The following is an 11,431-nucleotide window of genomic DNA, read 5'->3' on the forward strand; positions in this document are numbered from 1 at the left end:
GCCCCAAATATTGTACATAGCATTTGTGTGTATACATATATTTGCATTTTTCCAGGGAAAGGATTCATAGCTTTCACCAGATTCTCAAAACAGGCTATAAGAACTAGAATATATGTGCAGTAATTGTAATGACATACTGACAGATATTGATGTGTTTGTTCTCACACGTCAAAATGGCTTGCTGGCAAAGGGAAGAACCTTTCCCAGGTTTACATTTCTCTAAGGATGATCCTGGTAATCTCCAAACTGTTTTTCCTACGATTCACTGCTCCCACTTATTTTTTTTTTTTTTTAAAGCATCTAAACATCTGAATGATTGACAGCATCTATTAAACTTCCATGATAATTTCAAAACCTAACACACTTCTACTAGTAAACTTAGCAAATAGATTTTGATGTTAAATCTTGTATACTTTCAGGAAACATATTATCCAAAAAACCCAAATTAACACATATTAACTCACTCAAAGGCATTTAAAATCATCAATAGTACTTTTTTCTATCTAGGGAAATATAAATAAGGCACTAGGAAAAGAAAATGCATGTAAGACACATAATATTAGTGAATTAGTTTATTTAAAACCATCAGTTTTTCCAACGTGAATGGACTGGTTCATATCACACCATATTTAGAGATACAAGGTGATTATAACTAATGTGTCTACAAGACATACTGGGTCAAACAATGTGATCAATCCAAAGGGTATCTTTTAAAAAGAAGTTAAGTACTCAGCTGCAAACATAAGTTAGTCACAAATGAGATTTTTTTTTAAAAAAAAGGTTTTTAATGAGTCAAATTTATTACAAAAACTTAGTGTGTGTGTAATCATAGCCAAATGCATTCCTCAGGCATGCCAGTGGCAAGCAAAATAATGTTAACAGAATGTTATTAAAAAATAAAACTTTTTCTGAATGATACATGTAAAACATCATGGCACATTATCATCATTTGACAACAGAAAACAGAACAGGAAGACATGTTTCAATATTGACTTTTTGTTGTTTCTATAAACGTAAAAAAAACAAAAATTTCAACAGAGCACGTAAATCAGAAATTCTAGAGAGTAAGCCAGAAAGAGGTGTTCTCTTCCATGCAATTGCCAGCCGGGCATGGTGGCTCACTCCTGCAATCCCAGCATTTTGGGAGGGTAAGGCAGGCAGATGGCATGAGCTCAGGAGTTCAAGACCAACCTGGGCAAGGTGGCAAGATCCTGCCTCTACAAAAAATAAAATTAGCCAGGTGTGGTGGTGCACACCTGTAGTCACGGCTACTCAGGAGGCTGAGGTGGGAGGATCACTTGAGTCCAGGTCAAGCCTGAAGTGAGTCAAGATCATACCACTGCACGCCAGCCTGGGTGCCAGGGCAAGACCCTGTCTCGGGAAGGTAAAAAAGCATGCAATTCCCTACAAATAATGTCTAATTTCAATGCATGAGAAAAAGCATCTTTACAATTCAAATATATCTTTCAGCCAACAGAGGAACAACTCCATAACTCCCCATCTGCTTTATCTACAAAGACTTAGTGATTACACAATAAAAACTCCTTGGAATTGTAAAATAAATTTTAAATAGCAACAATTCACTTGTTCTTTTCTATTTTACTGACTTATACATTTTCAAATATGACCATGTTAATGACCAAGTATGTACAATATTTTAAGGACAAAAATAACAATTATATACAGTTTGCAAAGATCAAATTCTAACCATGGACACCTTTCTTCCAGTCCAATGACTGAAGCCTGTCCAGTGCCAGTAACTCCCAGGGACTGCATAAGGCCAAATGAAGCCTCAATGCTGTATTTACCTTTTTCCTTTCACATGCTTTCATTTTTCTTAAAGAAACATTTACAAGGTACCTGCTTTGAAAATATTAACAATGTTTTGTGCCACAGATCAAAGTCCTTGCCTACTCACAAGCTACTGTTAATTGAAGGCAATGTTACCACTCAGATCAAATTCATATGTCTAGATCCCAGATACCTGGGTATGAAATATGCAAATCTGCCAAGAGAAATTAGATATTTTTCTTTTCTTTTAATATAACCCACTATATAATAGTGAACTAAATATGTTTGTTTCATAGAAACAACTTACATTTGCCAATATGAGGCAAATGGTCTATGTACAGATATATCAGGACTGCCTAACTGACAGTGAGTGTTGCTAGCCAGGCTCCAAGCTAATGGAGCTAATACGGTGGAGCTCTCTGCTGAATGGACTTCCCCTTCAGGATACGTCGGATCTGGAAGAGAAACAAATAAAATTGGTGAGGTTTATTTCTTATGGCCAATGCAGTGTTATTTCCTTCTGAGTTTCATTCCTTTCTTATACAATCTACACTACTCCTATTAACTTGTAAGTATATGAAGAAATACACACAATACTACTCAAGATTTTGAGGTGACTCTTAAAAATACTAAACTTTTAAAGCTTATTTCAGATCTCCTATAATAATCTTTGGGTCCAAGAAAGTAAAACATCTCCATTAAAAATTATCTGAAGTTGAAAATCTCCATAAACTTAAATAACACCTATATTCTTTTCCTAATTTTTAGTCTTGCTATTTGTGAGAACATTTAATACAAGGCAGTAATTAAGGCAAATTATAACATCTCGCTTATCTTGAAGTCAGCCTCAACTAACAGGAACACAAAACCCACATTTTATGACTAGATGTGTATAAGAGACAATTATAACATCTCGCCTATCTTGAAGTCAGCCTCAACTAACAGGAACACAAAACCCACATTTTATGATACACACACACAAGTAAATCATTAATACCATTCGAGTCAAAACAGCTGTCATGATATCCAAGTATTAAAGCATCTACACATAACTTCATGGATCACAGAAGAGATCCCAGCTCATTCAGAGTGGTTCATTTTATAACCCAGCCTGATAAATTTTATTTTCTATCTCTCAGCCTCCAGCAGATACGAAGCAACAATTTAGAAGAAAGGAGATTGGGGTAGGCGATACAACTGATAGCTGCTAGAAGGAAACATATGATCACAGTACGACGATAAAAGCCAGGGAAAAGACCCCCTACCTGCCCAACACACACAAAATACCAAAGCAAAAAGGAGATAATCTGAGAATATTTAATGAAGAGCTAAATGGCTTAATACCTCAATAATCCCTGAGAGCATAGTTATATGACTGCATACCACAAACAGTGAAGTAGAAGCAAATACTGGGCTTAGGACTCTGCCTTTTTACAAGTTAATGATGGTCCTTGGAACCTCTCTGAATATCAATTTTCTCAGTTGAAACTTGAAAGTTGCAAAGTTCTTCTAACTATTAAAATATACATGAAAACTCTTTACAAACTATTGAAAGATTCTTTCTAAATTACACAGAGCTCTCTACATAGGGGCTGCTATAACATTATGGTCATAATGACAGCTCAGAATCAAAGAAACAGCTAAACGGCATTCCACATATTTTATTTTGTGATTAGTAAAGTATGTAATGACCTACCCACAGCCACAATCCCCCTCATTCCCTCCAGGAAAAGAGTTCTATCAAAAACATTTTAAGTTCTTAAAAGAATAAGTTCTTATTATCTAAAAAGTTTACTCATGAAACTATTCAATCCTCAATGATAACATATAACCATATTTGATGAATAAAGCATTAATTCTGTTTAAAGTGTAAAGTATTTCTAGGCTTGAAATTACATAATTTTTCCATTTTTGGTTCAGTATCACTTCGTAGACAGAAATAATTCTAACTATTGATGTTCACTGAGCTCTTCTTATTCTGTACCTGGGACTACTGTCAGCACTCCACATACAACAACTCATTTAATATCCACAATATTTGAAGGCTCATACCTTAAAAGACTAAGATTCTCTTTCCTTGGTATCTGCAGGAACCTTGGTACCTTCTCTTTCCGCACCTTAAACCATTCTGACTTACTCTAACCCTAAGTCTGTGTCACAGACTACTACCTGACCTCTAACCATTTTGAGTCTATGGATAAACCCTCAGATTTCTTAATTGCTCTGTTTCCAAAGGAAGAGGAACACCAAAATGCTATGATGGCTACCGTGAGACACAGACACTGACAGAGCCCACCTAAAGAGCAACAGCTGGCCTCTGCCCTGCACAGCCTAATCTCCCTTTATGTTTCAGACTGGAGTGCCAAAAAGTACTTCCTCTCCCTCCTGTGCCTCTCACCTGTTCTCCCACAGGGCCATCGGGAACCAAATGCACTGGCTGTTCGTTCTCCAAGTTCCGAGTACTTGGGTCGGCTCCCTTCCTCATCAACAGGCGGACGGCATCTAACTGTGTCAGCCGGTACTGCAGGCTGGCAGCAACATGGAGGGCAGTGTTGCCATTGTAAGCCTGAAGATACAACGAAATACCAGACATCAGGAAGGGGGAAATTTCATGAAAGGAGCTCAAAAACTTTGAGAAGGTGTACAGAAGGCCATTCCCACTCTGGTGTGGTTATTAAAGCTTTCTAAAAGTACCTTTGCATTCACAAAAGACAGGCAACTGGGCAGCTCCAAAAAGAGGCGAATGAGTTCCAGATTTGCTTCTTCAGCTGCCAAATGCAGGGCTGTGCGGCCACTTTTGCGATCCTTGTCAAAGGCAAGAGGGAGAGAAAAAAAAAAAAAAAGAAAATCCAGATATCATGCCTTGGAATACACTTTTCACCCAGTCTCTTGAATGTCTGATTTGGCTTCAGAGACTCACTTTGAATGCTCCCTTCTCCACAATGCCTTGCTTAATCCCAAGCTAAAGGGAATCTTTTATTTCTCTTAAATTTCCTATTAATTTGCCTATATGCCTCTTGTCACAATGTACTTTTTATACAGAGTGGCCATAAAATGTAGAAAAATAAACGATATTTTTAAATCCTATGTCGTAACATTATCAGTAAACCATGTATTATGTATTCATCTGCATTTCCAGACTTGGTAGCGTCCCTGTAGAGTCATATTTAGCTGTTATCCCTCACCTCTTTTACTAGACAGTAAGCCTCAAGGGTCCAAATGGTTTATGACTTAGGCAATTTTCCCCCACATATTCAGTGAATAAAACCAAATTTTAAAAGAATATTTTCCAGCGTAAAAAACAGAAGATGAATTCCACATCCCACAACAATGAAGAAACCCTTACAAAAAGCACTACCTTTATTCTCAGTGTATGAAAATGGAAGCCAAAATGACAATATCAATTTTAGGCATTTTCTTTTCCTTTCAAAGACTATTTTACACCTAAATGACCTTTTGGATAATAATCCACAGATTCAAAGCCAAATCAAAAAAACACATGAAATGATCTGTTAAAATCTGGGCTTCTTAACCACCCCATACATTGCTACTCACACCATTAATTTCAAAAAAAAAAAAAAAAAGGAAGTTTGAATCTGTACTTGGAAGCAAAGTCTTTTGCTCTTCTGCTATAACCAGCTTCTCGCCTACCCCATCTTAAACCTTTTCTTTGAATTTACCTTCGCTTCCACCGCTGCTCCCATTTGAATTAGGCACTTAATGGTATCAACCAGACTCTTATTCTTCAGTAAAAGCTCCTGAACTTCAGGTGAATGAGGCTGTTGATTTCTCTGGAGTTCATGGACCACAGCATTGTGGGCTATGACTGCACAATGAAGGGGAGTCAGGCCTAGAAGAAAAGTATAATCAAGCAGTGGTCGAGCATCCCATCAGGTCTTTTGGTCCTTCTATAACGACAAAAGTTGAGGATGGCCTCTAACTTAACCTACAAATGGGCTTCACAAGAACTAGTAAAGCAATCTGAATATAGTCCCTTTGTTGGGTCTCAGTGCTAATTTTATCTACAGAATATTTTAGCTTTAATTACCTTCCTTCTTAGCATGATACTTAGTACCCTTAGACCTTATGGGTCCCCCTCTCTAAGTGGCTCTCAATCTAATAAAGTTTCAGTTGCTTACCATCATAGTTAGTTGCCTCAAGATCCACAAACTGATTACTTCCCACTGCTCCCTTCTGAATCGCCTGCAGATTTTAAAAACAGACATCTGTTAGCAACACAAGCTGCGCATATACCTAACTATTAGAATCCCCAAGAAATGAGTAAGTTAACTCAAAATAGATTATTGCAATAGGCAATCTATATCCAACTTCTAACATCCAACTGTATCTCTCTGGCCTTGCAATGATGGAAGCCTGGTCTGCGGCCTCTTACCTGAAGCACCTGGCAGTGGCCCTTCTCAGCACAGACATGCAGAGGTGTTCTTCCCCAGCAGTCTGTGGTGTTCACCTGCGCCCCGAGGTTCACCAGATCCTGCACAATGAGATGCTGATTGGCAGCCACTGCCACCTGAAAGGCACTCTGTGGATATCCAGAGGAAAAAAGGTATTTTAAACATACAATGTTATCATAACAAGGAATATGAAACTAAACTATGACTGAGGGAAAAACCCACATAGAGAAAATAAATCCTTTGAATAAGCAATCAAATACTGTAAGACAAGGAAACTAAAGTAAGCCGAGGGTGTGGCTTTATTACACTCAGTGTTTGGTCAAATAGCTACAAAGTTAATAACTTCAAGGTTGATGATAGCAAAAAGTCAATATCTCAAAGTTAATATTAACTAAACTCTCTTGATGTTGAGCTCTAAGATGATCTACACATAAGGCTGGTCATCATTCACTTCACCATGACCCCCTCTTTGCCATTTCAGACTCTGTCAAGGTCCTCACCTGTCCATTGTGCTCTTTAATATCCAGCATGTGAAGTGCATTCATCTTTCTTGCTAGAACATAGGAAAGTGCTCTTCTCCCTTGGGCAACAGCAATATGAAGGAACCTGGGGAACACAGAAAGGAAAAGGGGTGAATTATTTCTGATTTCACTAAGTTGTTCTTTTGAAAAAAAAAAAATCTTCCTTTAGCCCCCTTTTTATATATTGGTACACTCAAATGAAACATTACAAAGCATAATTTGTCTTTTCTGCTACATTGATGATACACCCCAGTTGGAACAGGATGGGTTAGGCTATCAGAAATAAGAAAAAGAAGAATGTCAAGCACCATGCTGATCACCTTACATTTATTATTTTTAATACTCATAAAATCCCTATACGAGAGGTATTATCATTTTACATCTCCAGGAACTGAGACATAAAGAGGTTAAATAACTTGCCCAAGGCCATAAAGGCATCAGGACAGATTAAGATCAATCTGCGAACCAACTCACAGTTTATCCCTAATCATGATCTAATTGTTTCTGTTCTACAGTCTACGCTGGTCTTCCAAACCCAATTATTCAAGATGACACAGATATTTTTACAATTTAAAACAGGTTATTTGTTCAGCCAAAAAATTTCTTTGAAGGAAAACCCTTTCTTGACATATTAGCTATCACTGCGTGGCGGTTTCTATCTACACTAGTCATCTTGGTTAGCCAACCACTAAGGTATACCTTGGTATACCCTAGAAAAATTCTATGCTTACTAGTCCAACAAGTGTGGCTTACCTAATTAAGAACACGAGATAAAAGGATACTCACGTGTCACCATCTGCATCCTTTGAAAGAAATTGGTCTTGGGAAACATTTGCCAATTTGCTTTCTTCCTGCTCCACTTGCCACTGAAAAAATGATTTCCCTAACTGTGTGGTATTCATTGGATTTCCAGGGATGTTTGGGAATGGCAGTGAAGTGTTTGAAGCGTCAGAGGCCATCTCGTGCCCCGCCATGGCCTCACAGAGGCTGTCGGACACCATGCTGAAGCTGTGCAAGTGAGCATCATTTTGCTGCTGAACACTGGAGGAAGTCGGAACGGGATTAGCAATATTCTCAGATTCCCTTTCATTATTAAGAAAGGAAACTAAGCTTTCGTTCGGGCAAAACGGTGATTCTTGACCATCAAAGAGGTTTGGTTCGTAAGTGGGGGACTGGGGAGGTCTGGAGAAAGGACTGTATTCCAGGGTTGGTTTGTGGGTATAGTGCGGCTGCTGCTCTACATGCTGGTTCTGTGGAGAATACTGGTACAGGGAAGCCTGGTCTATCACTTGTGGGGGGCTGTTGACTTGGAACGGTTGGTATTTCTGAGGTGGAGAAAAGACCTGTCCTCCATGGAAGTCTTGACACTGCTCTGCAGGGGAGCTCTGAGGGACCACCACGGGGTTCAACCAGCTAACTTGAACTGTGTTCAGGGAAACAGGGCTGCATTCATTCTTAATGTTGATGATGTTCTGAAGCAGATCAGCACTGCTGTCCTGTTTGGGTTCATTGTGATGAACATCTTCCATGCTCTCCCCGGGCGTTGGTGTTTGAGGTGGTGTCTGGAAAGAAGTAAAATGCAACTTGCACACTCACTTCCTTCTAAAATTATCCCAGGAATAATTCCCAAAGGATAGTCAGAGGAAAATGGTAAGATACTTACCAAAAACTGGGAATGCAACAGAGCTGGCCTTTTGCAAGCTGGTCCATCAGACAACAAATCGGACCCTTTCCTTTTCCCACCATACGATACTGTGTTCTTCCATTCTGTACCCAAAGGAATACAGCCTCTGTGATCATCTTATTTTATACATGTTGCTCATAATTACACTCTATGATTTTACTCTAAAGCCCCGAAAAAATTATGAATACAAGCAACTCTTACCTCTGAACTGTTCTATGTTCACACCTTGTGTCTATAAAAGAAAAAAGTTTCCAATTTAGTGTATACAAAATGACTTCCTCTTAATATACATCAATAAGTAAGCTTATCTCTAACACCCCTTATATCTTACCATAAATCTCTGATACGGTTTTTCTATCAATATTTATTTTCTATGTCAATTTTTATTCTATCTTGCAACTTCCTCATTTTCACTTTCACCTTAGCTCAATGCAGGTCAAGATGAAATTAATAAGAGTATGTGATTTTTCCCTTCTAGTTAAAATGTTCCATTTCGGTTGAGTCCCTGAACTTGCCTTCATTTATTCATTAAGTTTCTCTTGCCCACCTACCAGGTGTCTGGCACTGGGCTCAGTAGGATACAACAGACCAAATATGGTCTCTGTCCTATGGACTCTGTCATCTATGAAAAATTTCAAGTAACTTACTTGATGACTGGACCTAGGCCATCATAACTACCCAGACAGACTAACCCCTCCCCACCACTCTACACTCAAAACAGAAAAATAGATGTCACCTTAAAATCATCCACAGCTTGGCCAGAGCCCTTCTGTTTATGACTTCGGATGTGCAACAGGAGTTCCTTCACCGAGTTCTTCACCCGAACACCTTGAAAAGGGCCTCTCTGCTGCCTGCCAACCCCCATATGGGGCTCAACTGTTCAAAAGAAAACAAAACATATTCCTGGTTAAATATCTTCACAGACATAAATGTTACTAATCCCAAAAGTATAGCTGTTGCCTAATGTATAAAGTCCCCAAGCAGCAGATTGCAAAACATTTCCAATTTGCTCTGGTCAATCAATGGCCTTGTGAGTCCCGAGCTCTGCTCAAGGCTCCTAAGTTGCCTGATACCTTTCTCTACTGGGTACCCTAAGAAATTAAAGCTCATAAAAACGTGGTCAAGGATCCTCAGAAGCAAGAGGCAAACCCAAATTAAGCCTCTCATATCTTTCAGCTCTAACCACCCATGAGAATGGATCACCGATTTTGCCATCCTGACTCTCATAGATCTATAATTATTCTTGACTTTGGAAAAACCTTGGCGAGCAAGTGATAAATGATGCACTTTTAGCTTTTTAAACCATTGGTTTTATGTTCACATAGAAATTTTAAAGTCTATCAATTCCGCTTCCCCAAGAAGGCACAAAACAACTTCTTTCAAAGATCTCAATGTACCAAAACCTGACAATTAACAATGTCTTAGATTCATGTCTTATTATTTCCTTCAATTCAACTGTGCCAAAAAAAAAAGCTGCTTAAATTAACTGAGCTTAAACACATTTCTACATATGCAAACAGGATTTCCCCTCACTGACTGTTTTTGGAATTACTTACACAGGTCTTCTAAGTAAAAAGGAAATATGCTTGTTTCACTTTTAAATTTTGAAATACACTTTAGCATTTAGTATAGAAGTACAGTACACCACTTCTGATCACTATTATGTCACAACCTCTTAATATGTGTGTTCAACATAAATTCACAAAAAGTCAGGAAATGAATAATTCAGCCACCCCATCAAGTGTAGAAAAAATAAGGTGGGGCAAGAAACAACGCATAATTTGAACATATGTATCTATCATAAATATGTGAGATAAATAGTTCGATGATAGGGTAAGTGAAACATTAGTTAGCTTTAAGTTTAGGGATTTCAAAAGATACCAGAATTGCCAGAATCTAACACAGCATTTTTCTGGAATGACAGCAGTTAATAATCCAACGTCACAGAGATTAAAAAAAAAAAAAAAATGCAGTTTCAGAAATCCCCTGTGGCCGTGTGGTAAACCAAGCGACTAGCAAAACAGTTTCAGCCAGATGAAGGCCAAATGGGGAAGAAAAGGTCCTAAACACACATTCTTTCTGGATCTGCTACAGAGTGGTTTAAATCACTTTTCACATGATTTTAAATGACTTAAAATGAAAATGAGAAATCACTTTTTAAAATAAATGACAACCAAAACAGGAGTGGCTAAGAGCGGGAAACACCGGAAAGAGATATTCTTCAAAACCATGCTGATTAGACTCTCAACGGTTCAATTATCGAGGCGTTTTTCTAGCCTACCCACAGGGGCATCCTGTTTTCCCCCAAATTATGCAACTCGGTTCACTAAGAAAGGAAACCAATTCGCAGCCAACGAAAGATAACATTACATCTTTCTCTGCTAGATATGGCTTATCCGTTTTTTTTCTTAAGACATACAGAACAAAAATAAGACCTCAGAAATTCTGGGCAGACTTTCGAAACTCGCCAAACTAAAGGCATAACTTGAGTTGGTTTTCAGCCGTGCTTCACCTTAATAAGAGCAGTTTTCTTTTCTTTGACGGTCAAGTATTTTTACTCAAAACTTCCATAAATACTGACGAAGAAATAAGTCATGACCTTTAACGCAATCCCCAACCCCTTATCCTCTGCTACAGCTTTTCACTAAAATAGTCACAAGAAGAAAATTACACCTACATCAGACCCCAAATCTCATCACAGTATATTAATTATAACTCAACAAAGCTGCTTCTTAGAGAGCGAGCGATCTCCTGGTCACTCGCCCAGCAGTCAGAGCTCGGCTGAGCGGTTCCCGAAGCCCCGAGGCCCGCAAGAGGGCGCCGGTACAGCCGGCCGCCGAAGGGCGTGTAGATCTGGCAGGCGTCCGGCCCGGGCAAGGCGGGGAGGGGTAATTGATGGCTAAGGTGCATACGTTCTAGCTCTAAGGAGGGCGCAGGGGCCACCCTCCATCTGGGGAGTCTTCCAACCTCCCAGGGCGTGCGCGCCCCGAGAACGCAGCGGTGCGGGGCCGGCTGGTACCTGG

The 11,431-nt window shown here is 39.0% G+C and overlaps 1 protein-coding gene across 2 annotated transcripts in view; it reads right to left on the reverse strand.

Moving 5' to 3' along the window:
- Window positions 1-554: 554 nt before the first annotated feature.
- NFKBIZ (nuclear factor of kappa light polypeptide gene enhancer in B-cells inhibitor, zeta) overlaps window positions 555-11,431 on the reverse strand; it is a 36,517-nt gene continuing 25,640 nt past the window's right edge. For both annotated transcript variants that reach the window (XM_011990771.1, XM_011990772.1), the window contains 11 exons: window positions 9,145-9,284; window positions 8,610-8,640; window positions 8,388-8,491; window positions 7,511-8,286; window positions 6,704-6,809; window positions 6,185-6,331; window positions 5,931-5,994; window positions 5,472-5,641; window positions 4,486-4,596; window positions 4,190-4,357; window positions 555-2,246 (listed from right to left, as the gene is read on the reverse strand). In XM_011990771.1, the coding sequence (XP_011846161.1) occupies window positions 2,193-2,246; window positions 4,190-4,357; window positions 4,486-4,596; window positions 5,472-5,641; window positions 5,931-5,994; window positions 6,185-6,331; window positions 6,704-6,809; window positions 7,511-8,286; window positions 8,388-8,491; window positions 8,610-8,640; window positions 9,145-9,273 (1,860 nt within the window). In that variant the 5' untranslated portion in view covers window positions 9,274-9,284 and the 3' untranslated portion in view covers window positions 555-2,192. The remainder of the gene's footprint in view (window positions 2,247-4,189; window positions 4,358-4,485; window positions 4,597-5,471; window positions 5,642-5,930; window positions 5,995-6,184; window positions 6,332-6,703; window positions 6,810-7,510; window positions 8,287-8,387; window positions 8,492-8,609; window positions 8,641-9,144; window positions 9,285-11,431) is intronic.

The sequence above is a fragment of the Mandrillus leucophaeus genome, unplaced genomic scaffold (genome assembly GCF_000951045.1).
Source record: "Mandrillus leucophaeus isolate KB7577 unplaced genomic scaffold, Mleu.le_1.0 Scaffold382, whole genome shotgun sequence".
Taxonomy (NCBI): Eukaryota; Metazoa; Chordata; class Mammalia; order Primates; family Cercopithecidae; genus Mandrillus; species Mandrillus leucophaeus.